The sequence below is a fragment of the Pezoporus wallicus genome, unplaced genomic scaffold (assembly GCF_028554395.1).
Source record: "Pezoporus wallicus isolate ANWC-B61680 ecotype Strahan unplaced genomic scaffold, APGP_CSIRO_Pwel_v1 contig_8791, whole genome shotgun sequence".
Lineage (NCBI taxonomy): Eukaryota > Metazoa > Chordata > Aves > Psittaciformes > Psittacidae > Pezoporus > Pezoporus wallicus.
In genome coordinates this window covers 1376134-1397246 of record NW_026635603.1, presented here as the reverse complement: position 1 = coordinate 1397246, position 21113 = coordinate 1376134, and the positions used below count along the sequence as shown (strand labels likewise).

Below are 21113 nucleotides of genomic sequence, written 5' to 3'. Positions count from 1 at the left end.
TTAAATCCCTGTTGTTCCTAAATCATTTCCAAAATGAGGTAAGAGTTCGTTCAGTGCCAGTATTTACAGAGCGCATTAAACATTCAATTCGTGCCACATATTCAAGGTTACAAAGTCATGCAGCTGAAATACAGATACTGGCAAGTTTTATGAAGACAAGAAGTTTCATTCAGAGAACAGCAAAAATCAATCTTATAGAACACACCCACAAAAGGGTGAAGAATTCAGAGAACATGGGAGTATCTGCCACCTGACACTGCTGACATATTGCTGCAAAACTTCAAGTCAATTACAGACATTTTCTTCTCATCCATACAAAGGATGTGCCACAGAGATGTACACTAATAGTAGAATTCCTTAATGTGTTTGGAAACGAGTGGCCAGCATCATATGGAAGTAACATTGTAGGCTACCAGCTAGCTAATCCACATACCTCCAAATGTTAAGGTACGTGAAGCCTTTAAAATAAAAAGCAGCAGCATTCCTCTCTTCTTGGGGACCCAGCTCACTCCATTACCCTGACACAGCTTCTTAGTAAATATCAAGTGCTGGAAAGAATTACCATTTTAGCAACTGCAGGATGTCAAGATGTCAGCACGTTCAGCACAAGAAACTTTGGTGACAAATGCTCAATAATGGATAGTTAAGGGTGACAGGAAATGTCAGGCAACCCTTTAGAGGGCTACTTACAGCATAATCACAGCATGGCAGGAGCTAAGAGAGTAACTATATGCTCAGCATTCTTTATTTTCTTCCACTTACAGAAAGAACAGTGATTTTTCAGACTCCATTAGTCATGCAGTTCTCTCAGTAGCTGATTTGAGAATAAAAGAAAACCTAAACCAGAGTATCTATTAACAGGGAAATTCCCATTAATAGGTTTTTTGTTACAGTTGAAAGGAAGTTGCAGAAGCACAGGAGATTGCCAAGAGGAGATTGCTGGGAGGAGACACACTTAAATAGGTCTATGAATTATGAGTACCATTCTTTTCCCTTAAAATGCATGCACAGTCAACACTTATTACTCTGCATAACAGAAACTGCTTTCTTATGCAGAAACTAACCGAAGGATAAAAGAAATGCAGAGTCACAATGAATCCCTCATGCTCAGAAGCTCGCTTCAAATCTTACATCAAACCAATGCTGAAGAGATCTTGACCTTTCAGATTTGACATGCGCATAGGCAATTACATCACAGAATTCAAGAGCCAGTATCAAACCAAATACTTAAAAGCTGGACGAACCTAGGAAATGATAAGACTGAAAGCTGGCATTAGAAATTGATGCTCATTATTTTATTGCCTTGGCCCAACAGATGCTGTACGTAAAGCCTCCTTAGAGGCTAACAAGGGAACAGCTAATCAGTCTTACTGCCAAAGTAAGAACTGGCAGAGTAACACACTAGATTTCAGTAGTTTAACAATTTGTGATCTAACCAGCCTTACTGGAGGCTGGAAAAAAAGGAAAAAATCAACGGGACGACTGCATTTATTTAAAGGGGAGGATGCAATAGTTTGGGATGAGAGGAATTATAAATACCTGTAAGCATAGAAGTAAATGAAGATACTACTTTAATGAGGTGATACAAGCTTGTATTTTATATACATCTATAAAATATTACTATTAGACAAGCAAAGACTCAAGATACATCCAAAGAATCAAACTGTAAAACTTCCAAGATCTGTGTCATGACAGCTTCAACCTATCCACAAGGATCTTCTCCTTCAGTTTGAACTGTATCAGTTGCTGAAAACCATTACCTTTAAACATCAGTTAACATTAGTGCTAGAACAAGAAAAAAAACCCAAATATTATGTACATTTCTAGGCCACCAGACTGTGCTTACTTCTCATCTCATTCCAAGTAACTGCATTACCTTCCAGCAAGTAATAGTCACAAATGATTTCAGAGAAAAAATACTGTACAAAGACACAGAAGTTGAAGTCTATAAAAAGACTAGTCAAAACAATTAAACAGAAGTTTGCTTGTAGTTCTTTGTATCCAAGACCTTCTTGCCACACATTGAGCAGATGCCTACAAGCACACAAAAGGGGTGTAAATTACTTTAAAATCATTCAAGTTTTCCTTCAAAATCATTCAAGTTTTCCTTCAGAACTACAGTTGCCGTGTTTTTGTAAAGATGCTTTAAAATCTTATTTATATATGAGATCCCATTGTCAGTATCTGTGTTTTCTCACCAGATATTGCTAATTCAGAAGTAATGATATGACTTTTCATACAAATTAACATTTACAGCATACGCATAATACCATCACTTAAAAAAAAGCAGCTCTATTTTGAGAGCATTATGATTCACAAAACTGCCCCAAAGACTCTGCAATTTGCTGGAATACTGGGAGACAGCCAGGAAAGGCTCCCATCTGGTAAACAAGTAAAAATAGTCCATTATTTAACTTTGGAAGTCCTGGAGTCAAACTGAGGCCTGAGACAGCCAGAAAGTAGCGAGCCTATGAAAATACAGTTACCACCATACTGACTGCTAAATTCAAGATTAAGAGGTGGGGAGCTTCAGACAATTGAGAAAGTTGAGAAGAAAAGAGTTTCATAAAATTAAGCTATTTTTAAAGTAGCAAAAGTGACAATGGACACTAAGAACACTCAAGAGCTGAAGTGAAGGTGCCGATATCTCAGATGGCTTTGACCTAAACTCAAAGAGTGGCAACTCAGAAGAATAAAGCAGCAAAAAGTACACTAGTTCAGCAGAGGCAGAGGGGTGGGTTGCCTCTTCTTCTGAAGCACCTAAAGAAAGGTGCTAAATCTTTTCCCTTGTAGGGTCACTTCTCATTTTACAAGACCATTCATCAGCAGACAAAAAAAAAAATGTCAAGTGTTAACTTTCTCCAAATCGTATGTTTTCATATATTGACATCATGTGTCTCACTAAGAGCCCATTAGGAAAGAGAACAGGGAACATGCCCTGGGATTTACTTCAGAGAGCAAAATCTAGCCCACAGGCTGTTCAGTTCTAAATTGAGAAGTAATTAAGTTTAGATTGCCTCTCAATTTCAGAGATGCAACAGTTGACGCATTAAGCCATATGACTGCGTTTGCTCCAAAAACCATGCCATAACCACGTCATTGATGGTCATGACTAGAGCCTCAAGCACTTGGGAGCTCTGAATTTTATGAAGAAACCAGATTCAAGCTGGAAGGATACACAAGCAAAGACAAAATGCTGAAGCCCACTGAAACCAGACGTAAGTTTAAGAAACATAACAAGGTTCTACCACATGGGATTCAAGCAGCCATCTGATGAGCAGCTAGCAGCTAGAAAAGGCAACCCTCCTACAGCAGGCTGCTAAACCACTGACATAGTGACACAGTACACATTTATTGAACAATTAATCTCATAAATAAAACCTACTACTAGTAAGCTGTAGCTCTACATTTAACAACTGGTTCATCCCCTGCCAGTGTGCTGTGTAGATTCCTTGGTATTAATAATGTGACTGAGTTCATGTTGCTTCCCCCCCCCCCCCTCCCCACCAGAAATTACAAGGTTGAGTCCTTTCCTTTACCTTCTCAAAAATCACAAAACTTGTGGAAGTTCTATGTCCTTAAGGCTCTCCATCAAATTGGCTTGTAATTGATTTTTTTTTTCCCTCAGGAGTTTTTAAGTTTTTTAACAATACTGAAGATTTATAATTAATATGGGAGTCAGAAAGCTTCCAAGTATAAGCAGAATTTCAGGGAAGTCATTCACACATAACTCATATGTACAGAAAAAAATTATATATTATGTACTGCAGGGCTCAATGTCTTGGTTTATAGGAATCATGAGTATTATTACTCTTGATTTTTCAGTTTCACCTTAAGCCAAGCTTGACTTACAATGCATCAAGCACATTCACAACTGGACCATAGACCAGACTCCTTTTAGAGAAATGAGCCTTTCAATGGCCTATGTTAAGCCACTGAACGTGCAATACAACACGCAGACACAAACCCATGAGCATGATTTGCCTTCAGAGACACTTTCTTAACTGCTTTTTTAACTTATTATTTATCTTTGCCTTTTATTCCCTAGGTATTCTACTTAAGATAGCCTACTGCTTTACCAATATCAGAAATTGGCTTTGTGATTGGTTTGCAGTTTGGGATTTTTGGGGGGGGGTGTGGATCTGGGGTGTTTGGCTGAGGAATTTTTGGTTTGTTTTAGGAGACCACTATTTAGAGGTTTAAATACAGCTATTGTAAAAATGAGAGAGGGGAAAAAGAGAGCAGAAAAGGGACAGTAACAAGTAATTAAGTAATTGAGTTTTACATAATCTATTTTTTTTAAACTAAGGAGAATCTAACTTGCTAGATAACAGTTTTCTATGTAATTGCCAAGATTAAGCTTACACTTATTCTTCTCATTCTACTGATTTAGATACCAGAAACATTCTAAAAGAAACAGAACCATAGAATGACTTAGGCTGGAAAAGATCTCCAGCAGTCTCTACTCCTGCCCTTGCCTCACCCAAAATACAGCCAGCTTGGATAAGGCTGGCTCAGGGCTTTTCAAGTCAAGCTCTACGTATCTCATGTAGAGATTCCACAAGCTATGAGGGTCACTGGGATTACAATATTTGACCACAATCCCAGTGAAAACTGCTTTCCTTATAATTAATAAGGATTTTCCACATTCTAACCTGTGTACGCTGTCTCTTACACTATTACTGCACACCTCAGAAGAGTCTGAGTCCACCTTCTCTAAGCCTTCCTATTAGTAGTTGAAGATAGCAACTGAATCTCAGCTTTCTCTTTGCGAGGCAAAACCAACTCAAGAGTTTTCCAACAGCTCCCTAATTTCAAATCAAACTGGGGTAATTTGGTACTCTGTGAAACTCACCTTTTTTATAGGCACATCCTTGACAATAGTGAGACCCTGGCTGATGCACAGAACTCTTACAAATCCGACAGATTGCAAATTTGTTCTTTCCGTAAGGATCAAACCTGGGGAAAAGGACAAGTAGTTTATATATACACCTTGAAATAAAGTATTTCTTCCTCCTCATCCTCAAAATCCTAAGCCAGAGGGCACAGACAGAAACTCCAACAAGGATTACTTCCAATGTGCCTTTCAATTAAGATACTATTTTGAACTTAAACATCTTCAAGCACCTTGCCCCCTTACATAACAAAACACCCTCCAGACATCAAGAAAATGCTCAAGAGGTTGCACCAGCCACCTTAGCACAGAAAATAAGTCTTTCTGGCTCCTCTGCTAACAAAAGCATCAAACCATAGCAATGTCAGGAAGAACTGCAGCAAAACAGTTCTCCATGCTCTATGATTCAGCAGAAAGTACTCATGAAATACACATGGGCATACTTTTGCCAAGTGATCAAATGTCACAATCCCTACATTTTTCCTTTTTTTTAAAAAAAAAAAGTGGATTTTGGACAAGTTTTGAGCAGTTGCCAAAAAATGCAGGGTACAGGCCTCAGTTACAGAAAACTGTCTTTTAGCCAAGCATAGTATTAAATACTAACCTTGCCTTTTTTGATGTCAGTGCCTTGTTTTCATTTAACTTGCGGCCACCGCTTTCTACAGACAGAATAAAGCCATAAAACAGTAAATTCCCCTGTTCCAAGCATACAGTTTACAGCTTTTACATCTCTACAAATAAAGTCAGGAGAAGAGATAAAGCATCCAGCACAGCATTAAAGCACAGGACAACAAAACAGTTTACATCGTACCTGCATATCATCATTCCACACAGGAAAAAAACACACACAAATTCAATACTGAAGAGCTCAGAATAAATAAGTTCCCAACGAACAGAACACAGAATTGTTTGGGTTGGAGGGAACCTTAAGGATCACCCAGTTCCAGCCCTCTGCTTTGGGCAGGGACTAAATCAGAACGGAAGGAAAACTACGGAAGTTAGAAATTAACCCAATTACTTCGTATTTTACCCTTACGATCATAAGACAACTCAAGATGCCCAACTAACTTTAAGATACCGGAAAAACAAGCGTTAAACACCCCACCACCCCCCCTCAAAGTTACCTGTCGTGTTTCTCGCACCATCTTTCCACGTATCGGGAGTAATTACAGTACCGAGCTTCTTCTCACCTACCCAGGGAAGGATTACAAAGGAAAACAATATACCTATACGGCATTAACACCCACACCAATCGCTGCCTACAGGAGAACGACAGCTCCCGACACCCCTAGAACCGCCACCTAAAGCCCACCCTGTACAGCCCGGGACCCATGGTTGCCCAGCCGAACCCGAGCCCACCTCGGGCTCAGCAGACCCCCACTGACGGCCCGCCCGCCGCACTCACACTTCTCACACACCATGGCGGCCTCCCCACCACCACCACAACAACAACGGCAACACCACAACCCCGCTTCCGGGTCTTCCCCGGAACTGACGTTTCTATAGCGCCGGTTTCCGGCGCCGGGCGGCCCCGCGGCGGCAGTGCTGTGGTAAGAGGCGGGCCGGTACATCCGCTCTTTTGCCCCTCGCTGTCCCGGAGCAGGTGCTGCTGAGCGGGGCTTGTCAGCGGGCAGCACCGCCGCCTCCTGCCGGAAGAGGGAGCGGCCCGGCCCGGGCGCTGAGGCGGTTTCCCTTGCGTGGGGCACGGGGGTGGCGGGTGCCGGGGCAGGCCGCCTGTTCCGTGTGGTAAACCCGTAACACTCTTCTGCCCTAAAGTAATCACTTTGATCCCCAAATTAAGCTGAGAGCTCTGCCTTGTCTATGGCGACAAGGCAAAACCTTACCGTGTGGTGCCTGTGCTGCGTTTGAGTACCAGGACGCGCTTGCTGTCTTGCAGGGGGCCGGCTAACCGGTATCACGATGAAAGAAGTAGAAATAAGGAGGCTCTTTGCTGCCAACCTCCTCTGCGTGTTCTCGGTTATTCTGACAGCGGTTGTTCCGGCTTTCCTCTGGGACGGATTCACGGTCTTGGGAACACACCTCGCGTGGCTGTGTATTTGTTCTCTTTGCGTCGGTACCGTTAATGTAATCTTGCACTTAGTCCTTAAGACAAATCGTTCTCCTAAGAGAAGTTCGCTTGCTCACAAGGTAAGATTTTTCATGTTAAATTCCTACCAGATGGTATGGAGGGGAAGCAAATGCTGTCACTGTAATAATCAAATCAGAAAGAAAGGTCAATTTTTGCAGGTGAATTCTTGTTTTCCATGAATGAGCTGAGCGTAGCACCCTTTGAAATGAGTTCTCCAATGTTTTCATGATGTTATACTTTCTCTACCTGTTCAGGCAAGCGATTCTGTGCCTTTCCTTTTCCTTGCTAATATATTGTCCGTAATTCCAGCCATTGATCTTACAACAGTTTATATGGTGGCACAACCTGGCGTAATTGAATGGGTGCAGAACTCGTTTCAGAGCCTAGGCCTGACCTTCAGCCTGATGAAGGAATGCATTTCTCATGTATACTTTTAAGTTTGTAATAATTTTACAGGGAGAGAAGTAGTTTTTAGAATTTGAGACCCAAAAAAGAGACCGGCTTATTGCAATTTAAACAAAGTCGGTACATTTTTAAAAGCTATGTGGAAAACTATTAAAATGGCTGCATTTCCTGGCATGATGAAACTTGCATGCAGAATCTAAATCTGGGATAAACTCTTCTAGTTACAGTTTGTAATGGGGGCATTAGACATATGAATCCTGATGAAATAGGTTTGATCAGAGTGAATTTGCAGCAGCAGCACACAACTTGTTCAGGAGTCGGGGAATACACCTGCATTTTGTAATCAGGACAGCCTTGCACTCCCAACTTTCTGAATCGTGCTCCGAGAGGGTGAGTCTTCAACATTTAAGCAAACACCCCTGAAAACAGCATCTTTGTAGGCAGAGCCTCTGTTTGGCTGACTGAGGGGTGATGTGAAATACACAAAATCACCATGGAAAATAAGTATTTTAACCATCTGTGATTTACGAAGGAAGCAGGTTTTGTGTTCTAGGTGAGCTTTCACCCCAGCCTAGCATAAGGAATAAATATTTGTTAAAAAGTGTTTAAGGAAAATCATAGGTTTCCACTGATGACCTGATCAGAACAGATCTAACCAGAACTGTTTGCCAAGTGAGTATGCTTCTAGATGGTATAGTGAGTACCCAGAAACTATGGTTTAAATTCATCGAAAATTAAATGTGTTTTGCAGATTTATAGAAAATTGTGGACGTTTCTCAAATGGATTTAGAATTTAAGAAACCAAGTTCAAAATGTAGTTTTTATTTGGTGTAAATTTTAAGTATTACTTTTGATTCTGAATGTGGCTGTTTCTTTTTAATGTTACATATTTTCTTTCTTTTAAATATTGTTTTTACTTTCTGCGAAAGATGTCTTTGAATGAATGGAGTTAACACTCAGATGTAAAACAAGTGTAAAAATACCCAATAAAACTATCTCTGTTTATCTTGTCATTTCTAGTTACACTTTTTTATGTTTATAATAATAGGGTACGTCAAAAAAAAATTTAAATGGAGTGTAATCATTTCTAATTGATTATTTGAAGTATCAGACATTGGGAAAACTGTTTCAACACAGGCCATGCTATTATCATGCTTCACTGTGGCTGAAGTTAAAGAAGTGGGTAGAGTACAATGCTGTTGATAAGATGTAGACCATGTAGATTACTTATGTTCTCTTTTCTTTTGCAACATTATTCTGATATCTTATTGCTCTTTTTTAGATATCCAGATTTCTAAAATGCTGTATGTACTTTTTCATGTCTTGCATAGTATTTCATGCCATTATTGTTCTCTATGGAGCACCTCTCCTAGGGTAAGTCAGAAAACCCTATTTTTCTCTAAGCTTTTTAAGAGTCAGTTCTCCTTGCAGATATTGGTAGCAGTACTTTTATAGTTCCTGGTACGTTGGAGGTTAAAGGATCAGCTCCTGGCTGGGGGAAGAAGGGTAGCTGGTTTGGTTTGGAGGGGGGGTTGCTGGTTGGGTGTCTTTTGGGGGTTGGGTTTTGTTTGGGTTTTGGTTTTGTTTGTTGGTTTTTTTTGTTGGGTTTTTTATTTATAGAAGCTGACTTTTACAATTTCTGTGTATTTGGAGATGTGTTGTTCAAGGCAGTTACATGCAACTGCTTTTACTTTAATATTACCCATTAAGCATACAGGTGCAGCCATTTTTCCAAGTTTCATTTAGTCATTTTCCCCAGAAGACTCTAAAACACTCATCTTGCATATCTTTCATCCTTTGGTATTAGTGTTTTATTCTGAAGGAGATGCTAAGTTACTGACTAACAATGGCATCACATAGTTTGGTTTCATGGCTGCTTCTGCAATGTGAAACGAGAAAAACAAATGGAATAATGAAGTAAATATCCATGTATACTTCAGAACTAATGTTTTGCATGAGGTACACCCATGGGATTTTTAGGTATTTAAAATAATTACTGCATCTCAGTCTTGGTTGAGATAACAAATGGATACCAGAATTTTTTCCATCTTTCTTTACTGTTCTACAGAGTAATAAGAAAATCCTTTATTCTTCTACATGAGGCTTAAGAAATCATGCATACTTTCACAAATTGACTTTTAGGGAAAAACAAAAGCCACCCCTTTACTTTGGAATTCTCAGAATATCAGTAACTGCCTCACTTAATTTTGTAATATTCCTTCTTTGTAGGTCAGTGACTGAGACGTTTTTGTTTTCAGTTCTCCTCTCTACCTTTACGACTTTACAATGCTTGTGTATGCTGGGACCAAACATCCAAGCATGGATACGGGTATTTAGTAAAAATGGGTAAGTTCTATTCTAAAGTTTCTCATCTTACCCCCCCAAAAAAAAAATGGACAGAATTGAGGTAAACAATAGATCACAGAATTTATGTTTTTTAAAGAAAGGAAAACTCCTGAATTTATGAGTGGTTCTTATATTTGTAATTACAGGCTTACGAAAGCTTTTCTGACAAAGAGAAGGGCAGGGGGGTTGGAACTGAGTGATCTTTAAGGTCCCTTCCAACCCAAACCGTTCTAGGTTTCTGTATGTGTTTGAAGAAAGTAAAGTTCCAAACACATGTTTTGCTGGTATAAAACCATTCTGGAGTCCAGTATGATGGTTCTCAATTAAAGTGGAGACCTGAGACTGAGCTGTACAGGGAGAATCTTGCAGATGATCCAATAGTACCTTTGTAAATACAACTTTTGAAGTAGGAATAACAAGCCAAAGCAAACTATTTTAATGGTATTTTAAATGTGACTGTAAGAGTGAAAATAATATATAATTTACTGTGGTCTTCAGTATGTAATCTTTACCCATGCTCGTCTTCAGATTTCTAAGAAAGCTGTTTCAGTGTCGGAGGTTCCAAGCATTAATTTTTTTCAAGAGTATGTTTAGAGTAAAATGAGCCTTTTTACCTCACTTTCACCTCAGTGATGCCCATGACATTAGCATGTATCCTGGATAATGTATTTTTCAGATGTATTTTGTCTCTTCTACCTTTTCTGCACTAGCTACATACCAGGATTGTTGAAAGACTGGGATGCTGAAGCATAAAAAAGCCCCACACATGCTTTGAGGTTTAATAATAAGATGTTAGCATTTGTTCACTTTTAATAGTTTGTAAGGATGACCTCTTATCTCAAAAGAAAGTGAAGAGTTGTATAATGCTGCTGACCTCTGGAGTTACCTTTGGTTTCAACTTCTGTAGAGGAGGATACAAGTAGATATTTTGTAGTAGTTTCAGGTAGTAACTTTTGGTTTATGTCAGTTCTCATCTTGCTGAAAAAGATCTTGAATCCTTATTCAAGTCATTTATGCTTGTTTTTTTTTTATTTTCCAGTGGAAGGGTTGAATAGACTTTAATAAAAGCATGGAGTTGTTTAGCCAAAACAAATCATTGCTGATTCACTTAGCCATCTTTGGAGGTTTTGCGGTTGGAAATAATAGTTGAATTGAAGTAACAGATGTGTGACAGCAGTCTGTCTTTGTACCAGGTTAGTTTTTTGAATGCCTGATGATTTTTGTCTTTCCTAGCCTAGATCTCCATCTTATTTCAGCACAGTTATTGCATAGGAAACAGTAGTCTTGATTTAATGTTTTTGTTGTGACAGTTTGTACATACCTCTTACTAATGAGCTATGTGACATCTGAGTAAAATGTCTGTTTAACAATTATGTTTATTTAGACTATCCTTCGAATAAAAATACACTGCAAAGAAATACTGTAGCAGGTTTGGGATTTTTTTTAATGGATTTTAGCAAGATTTTAGCTCTTTTAAAAATAATCCTGCGTGGTTTTTTATTTAAGCTTATGAATGAGTTAGAATATCTTGCATTTAGTGTCTAATATAACCACGTGGAATGAGGTGGAACTGGTTGAATGGAGGAAAAGGATGGTTAGGTAATATCAACACCGCTGTTTGCCTTGAAAAAAGAGTTCAGCAAATTGAATTTCACTGGAACAGCAAGCTGGAAAATCTGATTAAGCATATAGCTTAGTATGAAAAAGGAGTTTGTTTTAAACAATCTGAATACACTTTAAACAATTAACCACTGTCATCTATATTTGCCTATGCAATATTTATCAGCTCAAAACCTGCTTGTGCAATTGCTTTTGCAGAAAGATAAACTTGCTTTTTCTAGATGTCTTTATCTTGATGGATCAAGTATAAATAAGTAAAAGAGGCTAATTCCCTAGCTATTGCTCTGCTTTCTGTTACGTTTTAGATGATCTAGTGTGAACATACTGATGTGTCTAATGTCTTGTCATATGACTATTCATAAATTTACATTCCAGTAAGTTTCATGTAGTCTATTGCATTGTAATAGCTGTGGTACAACTGAGTCAGTCGGACTTAAATATGTGGGCATAAACTTGCAAAGTGGTTATTATTTCTGCAGAGATGCTTAGCTTTCTCTGTTTCTGCTTGCAGCATGTGGAAGTGCAGTCACTGCTAGTAAAATCAGTTCTATTAAGTTTACTACAAGACGAGTCTTTAAGTGTGCATGCCTCTATGAGATGGGCGATATGTGCCTTCTAATGATAGCATGTAAACTGTGACACTGCAGGTTTAACTGTTTATATAATAAAGGTTTGGTTATTTGCAGGTGGACGGGGAGGTATTGTTTGGTTGGTTTGGTGTTTTTTTTCATATACATGAAACACAATTGCAGCTCAGACAGAAAAACACATATGCTCCACATTTTCAAACTGAGTGCACTTTTGAATTGGAAATATCAGTTTGATGAACCAAATGTATTTCTTTTGGGGTTTTCTTTATTTTTACTTCATGGATTTTGAGCAATTTTTCTTACCTTTATAGTCTGTGTACACATAGAATGTGTGAGGAAAGTTAGTCTGTTTATTCTACATCGTATCAATACCAAGTAGCCTGTAAATAAGCCTCTCTCCACTAATTCTGGGTTTGGGGATGGGTGGGCCCATGCCACCTCTCTCTGGACTCTGTATTCTGGCGTCTAGTGTTGTGACCAGTGTCATGACGCTGATCATATTGATCATACGCTGTCATGTGCTGCTGTAAGCAGATAGAGGGAAATAGAAGCTACAGAAAGGGTTATCAGCACTGAGGGAAGCAGGTGTCTATTCTTTAAATGGCTTTTCAGTAACTATTGGCTGAAATAGCCTCATGCGTAAAAGCCTTTTATGAAATCAGCTTTCAATTGCTGATTTTTGTTGTTCCTTTTGAAGACTGTTTATTTCAAATCACTGAGTAATTGCATTGAATTTTATGATGGCAATTATAAGATGTCACCTGGGTAGGAAGTAGGTTTTATTTGGAGTTTGCCTGAAAATAGTGTAATCCCATAACTTCAGGGCTCCATCTAGTTGTCATTTCACCTATTCTGTCACTTGTTTGTGAACTGCATACTCATACTTGGAAATCTCTTTTGTAAAGTTAGGCAGCATCAAATACTAAGTCCTCCTTAGTATTTCAGTCCTGCTGCAGTCCAAATTTCCAGATCTTCTCTATTCAGGAGCTGTTTTAATAAATTCTTTTAGCTAACCTCTTAATTCAAACATTATTTAAGCAGTACTTAATGTATTGTATTGTTTAAAGGGGTTAAATAATTACTTTAGACTTTAAAAGGCCTTTGTGTTGCTAGTGAACATTTCTTACCGTAAATACTACTAGTTTTGCCTGCAGAATGGTCTTAGTTGTAGTTTATTCATAGTTAAATAAATAAAGCTATAACATTCAGTTTGTAAATGTTGCTGCGGTTATTAGCCTCATGCAAATGAGGCATTTATGTGATGAGTTAATAATGGGTTAAAGACTACCTGTAAAAATCCCAATAGGTGACATTACATGAAGAAAAGAGTAATCAAAACGTTGTTCTTGGGGATAATGTTGGAGGACAAGTCAAGTTGTATTTGAGTAGCCAGTTCCATGCTGCAGAGTGGTTGGATTAGCAGTGCAAATAGTTACCAAACTACCAATGGCTTCTTCACTTGGGCACTGTGCCTTGCATGTTCTGTTGTTTTGCTTTTGGACTCAGTCTGATATATCTCCATATGGTGCAGCAGTATGTGTGTAGGTTTACCAGATAAAATGTCTTGTGGGGTGTAAATCTACCTCAGTCAGTCCTCAGTATATTCTGCTGGCTCTTTCACTGCTTTAAGGCTGTAGTGGATGTTCTCTTGACCTGGTTATTCAGCTTCTGAAAATAATTTATAAAAGTTTCAATGTGTAGATTCTTGAACAGTTTTGAGTTAAATCAGGACCTTTCCCTTTGGGAGGGGGGAAAAATCTCAAACTGGTCGTATTGTGAATTGAAATGGAGTAGTTTAAGTAAAGGGATGAGGTTATTGTAGAAGAAACAGTTCTGCTCAAAATGTCAATGTTACACCATAAATACTATAATCTGTATGACCTTTATTTTGCAAACAATGAAAAATGTTTGCTTCACACTTGTGAGCCCTTTGGTCAGTAGCAAATGCAGCCATGAGGTAGGTGTACTCAGAAGCAGTCAGAAGTTTTACAGTCATCAAAACAAGGTGTAGGGTTAAAGCTTTCATGCCATACAACCTGAACAGCACATGTGCAATTCAGTTTACTATCCAACAGCTCTTCTAGTCACAAAACTACTGTTTTTATACTTCTGTTAGCTAAAGCTAAATTTACATTTACAGTCTGAGATGTAGCAAACTTAAGATTCCAGTCTCTTAACTTCCTGATTTGGAGCAGGGATTTCAACCCAATTCTCCTGTCTCAGAACTGTCCCCTATTTTGTTCTCAACTTCTGCTGTTGTTTCTTAATTGGTACCAAGTACTCAAACGTCCATGGTTTGAGAAAAGCAGAGCAATCACTTGGAAGACTGATGACAGGCAATAAGTGTTTCTCTATTAAACAGAAACCTGACTTTTCCTAAACTTTTGGAGTCAGTAGTGGTAGTAGGCTGTATTGAGAACTGAAGTCGCTAACATCTCTTACGATACATGTCATGATTGGCAGTGCAAGAGTTCTTTGGGGTGCAGTAATGTGTGGTATAGAAAGATTGTGTTTATAGCTAAAACATGCAACTGACATTGTATGTATAGTTTGTATCTTTTAGGAGGAACCTGAATGCTATTTATGGAATACATGCATTTTTATATCTGTAGTCTCAAAAATCTTGGGAGAAATCAGATCTGCTGCTGCTGAAACCTTGTAACGCACTGTTTTTACAGAGCTATGTCCATCTGGGAAAGCAGTTTGCAAATTACTACTGTGTGCAGTATACTTGGAGCTTGGTTTGGAGCATTTCCTATTCCTCTTGATTGGGATCGGCCTTGGCAGGTTAGTATGTACACCTTTATCATAAATACAACAATGTTAATGTTCTGGATATGCATGCCACGCTATTGCTCTGAAACTGTACAGGTATGTTGGACTTGCTCATAAGCTGGGTTGTGCCAAATGTTTTATGTTGTTGGAAGCATCTGTGCTTGCAGTGTTAGGATGTGAGGATGTAAAACGCAAAATTTGTACCTCCATTTTCATAGGTTCTTTGTTATAGATTTATGAGTGTCTGTTGCATGCAAATTTTTGCATGAAATAAAGCTGGTAAGTATTTTGATAAGGAGAAACTAGACAAGCTGGAAGAGAAATGTGACATGATGAAGATGGCTCCAAGTTTGCCTTCAGTCTGGCAGCTTTTATCGTTTATGGGTAGAGAAGGAAAGATGCTTTCTTAGTGTTTTAGTTCCACTCTGTCTTCCATCAAAGCACTTAACAGAATGCATTTTAAATGGATTTGGATTGATTTGTGGAAATGGTGGGGCCAAAGCGCTGTACTAAACACTTCTGATTTCAAAGGCAGGCAAACATCAGCTTTGTAGCTGTGCAATAAAAAAATGTGAAGTTGGCATTGCAGACCCTCTCTTTATAAATCCAAATGTCTGTGTTCTTAATATTTTTGTTGGCATGAAGAAATTATTCCATTAAACGTAACTGAAGTCTGCAGTTGCCATAAAATGATGACACTAGTAACACTTCTTCCTAAACGTCCTCAGAGGATATTCCTCAGGTTACCAGACTCCTACACTCTCAGCTGAGTAGCATCTACCAGGCCTTAAGCAGATGGTTTCAAAGATTCTTCAAGAAATCAACACAACAGGCAACACGCTTTTCTCTCTGTATTGTAGAGACATTGTGGCTTACAGCTGCAACAGAAACGTGTTTCCTATGAGTAGCAAACGTTTATACCATCAGCCTTCTTTGTAACAGTGTAGTAAGATAGTAAAATTTTATTTAAAAGAATAATAGACTAGGTTGATACTTTAAATAATCAAGTTTTCTTCCCTAAAAACACTTGGTTTTACAAGAGTAAAATCTGTATGTTTCACCATCAGTCTGGCATAGGTGTGTGTTGACAGTAGTTAATTGCTGATGGACATGAATGTAACCCAAAAGTCAAGGGATTCATTGAAGTGCAGTCTCATATCTTGTGAAGTCTTACGTACTTTCCTGGTCTAGTGAGGCAAGCACTTTTTCCTTGCTCAGTTAGGATTTTAAAGGGGCACATCACATCTGGCCAGTTTTACTTTATTCCCAAAATAAGCCTTGCTACTACTGCTGTGTATAAAAATTTCACCTTTTATGCACCAATGATATAAGGAAAACTGAATTACTGTGTCTTTAGGCTCTGATTAACAAAACAAGGACACCAATAGATTAAGACAGATACTTTTAAGTAAAGTTTTTACTTTATTTGTCCATCCTCCCATAGTAGGAGACACAAATCTGGTAATGGCCTGGCAGCTGTTTCTGTTTGAAAACTCTGCCAAGTCAATAAAAGCCAGACACGACTGATGAAAGTTAAGCTCCATAATCTGTATTTAGACACCTAAAAAGAGATTATCTGACTCCTCAGAACAGCAAAGCATCTGCAGAAACCTCAGATACCATAACTTGTCACTTGCTGTTTCTGGGCATGAATGTTCCCTAAGGAGTTCAGGCAGCAGCAGAAACCGTATGTCTGCATTTCCCTTTCCCTTCATCATTTCCACTCCCATTTCTGACATACTCCTATACCAAAGTTGGCAGAGGAGAGTTTCTGTCAGTTTGTGCATCAAAGCAATTTTCCTCTGCCTACATCCAGAGCATTTGCTGTTGTGTTCTTGCCATTAAGTTCCTCTTATTTTTCCCCATCCCCACTTCTCTGATTTTTACCTTGTAGGGTTTAAACCAGTGGGGTGCAGGAAGAAATCAGATTTTCCATTTTGGATCTGAACTGCTTGATCATTACTTTAATCATCACATGGGCAGTTCAAGAGCAGCCATAGAGAAGTTTCAGTCCTGCAGCCTACCACTTCAACAGTCTTTGAAAGCGGCATTTTTGAAGATCTGCTGTATAAGGGGAAATGAAAGAAGTTCTTGATAAAACATGATGTAGTTTTTAAAGTCAAATTATGTCAGCAAAGCAACACAGTGAAGCATCATAATGGGAGCACATCTTCAAGGCAGAAGTGAACCTCTTGTTAAGCAGCTTATTAGAGATCCTGTTCACAACTGTCTGAAGTTTTCAATCACCTGTTGGTAATTTAATATTTTTGTGAAGGTGATCTCTTAAATATTGGTTACAGGACACAGAGGAAGGAGTTAAAAAAGATGTCCTGGTCATGCATTCTCAATAGATGCCCAGGATGCACTGCTTTGCAGTTCAGCCAAGCTGAGAGATACATGAATAAGGTTCTCTGGAAACACTAAACTGCAACAGATGACGTGAGTCTTTTGTCTTTCTCTCCCCATTGAGTAGTATGGATTCAACAACACTGGTACTGAGTTGCACATAATAGCTTCCTGTTCTTCAGAAGTTCACTGGGCATTAGCAGTGCAACCCTTTTTTATGAGAGTATTCCTTTTGGAATGATTAGAAACTCATAGTAGATTCTTTGACTGTAGCAATGAAAGAGGAGAGGAGCTTTCTGTGTTGTCTTCAGGCTAAGACAGGAAAGAAGAACAGCCCTCAAAGAATTCTGCTTTTGTCACAGATTTGCTTAGTTTGTGAAGGGAGTCTTTAGTGCAGATTGCCTATCTACTGACTGATGTATTGAAGATAAAAATACCTGTAAGTAATGCATATACAGGAGGATGTTCTCTATTAAAAAAATACATTTATATATCTAAAAAATTCCCCCAGAAGACATGGTTGTTCAGTGTTTTGTATAGAACCTAATCCATCTGATATGCTTACAGTAACACCTACAGATTAAATCCCAAGCAAGGTGGGTTTAAAAGTAATCAGAACTTAGTCAAAATCAAATTATTTCTAGGCATCTGCATGAATAAAGTATTAAGCTGTCATGCTTCTGACATGAACTGTGTCTCGTTTTAGCCTGAAAGCAGAGAGCTTGAGGCTGATCCAAACCTATAGGTTTGGATCCACCCTTCTCAGATACAGAAAGGCACTCAAAAGGAATAGGTTAGTCTTTGGATTCAGGACCAGCTTTTGCGATAGGTTTCATCCGTGGTTGTTTTCTTATTTCAGAGTTTCTGTTGTACACAGATTTTATTATTTTTTTCTTTAATCTGTAGTAGAAATGGTTCTGCTCTAGAACAGAAAATGTGGTTTAAATCTTATATGGGCAAGACTAAAGTGGTATTATCATACCAGAGAGCAGCGTTAAGGCCTTTACACCCCCTTGTTGCAAAATCTGGTTGTGATGTTTCTGTTGGTTATGGTTAGTGTTTGTAGTGCAACCATGTATTGTGGAAACACAACTGCATTTTTACCTTTAGCTTCAGACAATTCATTATTTAAGGAGTGTTGTAGACAAGGCAAAATTGCTCCTACAAGAATTGGGTCAACAGTAGTGGAGAAATACCGTGTGATAAAGCAAACCAAAGGGTTGCTGCTGCTGCTGCCCTTGTGTTGGTAGCCCTGAAATGTCAAAAGTTGGCAAAAACATGTGACATCCAGCAGATGCGAAAATGCCCTAAATTTAGAGTGAAAAATGTGATTAGACTCTGTTAGAACAATCTACTATAACCTATTGCATGAACAGTTAAGCACTGTCTTGTATTTTTTTCTTGATCAGGATGTAGCACTTCAGCAGATCTAGCGTCTACCTTTTGAACTGCAGGCAATGTCAGAGTGTCTACAGTCTACTTTTAGATTTACTGCAGTCCAGTTCAGAGGGTGGAGTGAGTAAAGCCACTTCTGTGATGAGATCAGTCTTGCTCACAGAAATGGCTTCAAATTAAAATGGCCTCTAGTCACACACCTGAAGCAAACAAGAGGTTAAAGGAAAGAAAGAGTAGCAAGGATGCTGGAGTTCCAGTAGAGTATTGAATAAAGCTGCCTGTACTTTTCTGTAAGGCACCTGTTGTCTGAATCACCACGCTGGCAGTAGGAATTGTCACCTACGGCAGTTCTTATGGTGTCACTTGGTTGCTGCTCTGTGGCTGTAAAAGAAGCAGCAATTGAGGGCAACATTGAGTTCATTTTTTCCTAATCTGTCTCCCAGCCCTTAGCTGCGTGTACTGGGACCAGCATTTTTTCCTGCAGTCTTAATAGAAGAACTGAAAAATTATATTGTAGTGATCCCTTTACATCATGGTTGAGATATATTTGTAAGCTGAGAAGTCTGCAGTACCATTACCTATATCTTATCTAATCAGAAAATCAGATGTCAGCATGTCTTGTATATCTTCCACTGTAATTTGTTTTTACTTCAAATGACTCCGGACTCTTGCAGAGTAAACTTGGTATGATGTTCTCCATCAGGAGCTCCAAGTCATGTTCTGATGGCTTAAAACCAAAATGCTGCTTCATTCTGAGTTACTCGTAAACCACAGAGGACATACTGGTTCTTTACACATACCTCGTGGGACGTGCAACAAAACTGTGATAAATACAGGTGTCTCAGAAAATCTTCACTTTATTTTCCATATTTATGTTTGAAAAATACTGCGTACAGGGAATATTCAGATTCACCAAGTGGGCCTGTCTGCAGTTAAAGATAATAGTGTAAAATGCATTTATTTTTTTTTATCATACAGCTTTTTATGCTAGGTAAATATTAATAGCTGAATACTTTTTTGGAATAAAATTACATTAAGTATCTGAGTAATGTTGCAGAATGGAAATGAAAAATACATAGAGCATTTCTGTTAAAAGCATAAAATATATTGCTGAAAGTCAGCTGGTATCCCAATGATTCCCTCTTTTTCATTAGTAGTGTTGTTCTTAAAGCACCTTTTTACCACAATTCAGCCATGCCTCTTGCCCCTCTGCTATTTTATTTTGTACCTATGCAAAACAGTTGGTCAGGCAGGCCTACTCTATGGCTGCTCCTGGTTATAGGTCTGCAGAACTATAACCTGCAGAACTTTGTCTGCACCTATCTCAGAGAAAGGTAGAGATAGTTGCCTTATGGGCAAACAAAAAAGAACACCCCAAACTTTTCAAGACTCCCTGTGCAAGATGGGTTTCAGTTTTCTGGTAGGATAATTTTGTCAAAGTTTTGAGATTAGAACTGTTTTAGATAGCAAAATAGTTTACAACACTTAGTTATGATCACTTAAGGCTATTCTAGATGATGTTCAAAAGGTTTAAGAGTTGTACATCCATCTCTAGTTCCCTTTAGCCCTCTGATGTACAGTGGTTATGTAAGGGTTATAGTCAGGACAGTTCTAATAAAGAAACAGAAAATAACTTCATTTGTTACAGTTACTCAGTTTTTTCAGATTGCTTATTTCAAGTTGATGGTGTTCTTTTAGTAACCACATGTGATTAGGATCCTGGCTTCATGTGTCATCTGAGAAGTGGCACCTTAAAGCACACCACCACTGAAACAGAACAGCATCATTTAGGTGTTTCTAGACATGTCATTACACATCCTTTCTCTGCTCAGCCCAAGGTAATTTAGTTGCAGAACAAGGTGGTATAATTAAAGATCAAAACCTTATCAGCACACTTTATATGCAGTGTATTCCAGACATCCCATTTGTTACTGCCAGCTGAATTTTGGAAACCGTGAAGTTTCTGGGTTCATTGACTGTTTTGATAACAAACTTTAGAACCAGGTTCCTGGGTTTACTGTGTGCCTGCCCACCCATCCATCTGTCTTTTTGCAGCATAATTGTGATCTGTAGTACCTGATCTGATAAAAAGTGACTTTGAAGCAATATTCTGCCTACAGTGTTTTTATATTCATTAGGTGAAAGGGAAATTGATTTATGCCCTCTTTGTACTGGAAACATAGTAGGTAGTGCTGATATAACTCAAATGAGTAGATTGACTGCCACGTAATTGAGTTGATATGAATGTAAGTATTAGCCTAGATACCTCTCGGACATTTGTAACCTGAAAAATCATCTGGAGAATCTTGGGTACAGTTCTTGGTGCTTACCGAAACAGGACTGTAAAGTTTCATATTAGTGTGTTATTGTTAACACAGCTCATAGAGTTTCCTTCTCGTATCTGCTTTTGGAGCTACTACCTACTGTGAATTTTTTGTTGCAAAAGAAGTTGCTATACGAGTAGAAGCGATAATATCCAGTGTTTGATTTCAGTTCCTTTTTAACACAGGTAGAAGCTTGTCCCACTTTCATGTGGTTATCATTGTTTATTTAATGATATGTTTCCTTGATGTAAACCTTAAGGGTGAAATCAAAAGGCAGTTACACTTGCTGTAATTTTATAACGCAAATCCACAAAATCACCTTCTAGTTA

General features: G+C 38.5%; 2 protein-coding genes across 4 annotated transcripts in view; one reads left to right on the top strand and one right to left on the bottom strand.

Moving 5' to 3' along the window:
* Nucleotides 1-723: 723 nt before the first annotated feature.
* Nucleotides 724-6344, bottom strand: CRIPT (CXXC repeat containing interactor of PDZ3 domain). Its single transcript, XM_057396991.1, has 5 exons — nucleotides 6300-6344; nucleotides 6019-6084; nucleotides 5499-5553; nucleotides 4856-4959; nucleotides 724-2034 (listed from the first exon to the last, which is right to left on the bottom strand). The coding sequence occupies exons 1-5, from the start codon at nucleotides 6313-6315 to the stop codon at nucleotides 1970-1972; spliced, it is 306 nt and encodes a 101-aa protein (XP_057252974.1). The 5' UTR covers nucleotides 6316-6344; the 3' UTR covers nucleotides 724-1969.
* An 89-nt stretch (nucleotides 6345-6433) lies between these two features.
* The window catches only part of PIGF (phosphatidylinositol glycan anchor biosynthesis class F), a 20893-nt gene continuing 6213 nt past the window's right edge, over nucleotides 6434-21113 (top strand). For all 3 annotated transcript variants that reach the window (XM_057396984.1, XM_057396985.1, XM_057396983.1), the window contains exons 1-5: nucleotides 6434-6444; nucleotides 6792-7042; nucleotides 8671-8762; nucleotides 9618-9734; nucleotides 14623-14731. In XM_057396984.1, the coding sequence (XP_057252967.1) occupies nucleotides 6815-7042; nucleotides 8671-8762; nucleotides 9618-9734; nucleotides 14623-14731 (546 nt within the window). In that variant the 5' untranslated portion in view covers nucleotides 6434-6444; nucleotides 6792-6814. The remainder of the gene's footprint in view (nucleotides 6445-6791; nucleotides 7043-8670; nucleotides 8763-9617; nucleotides 9735-14622; nucleotides 14732-21113) is intronic.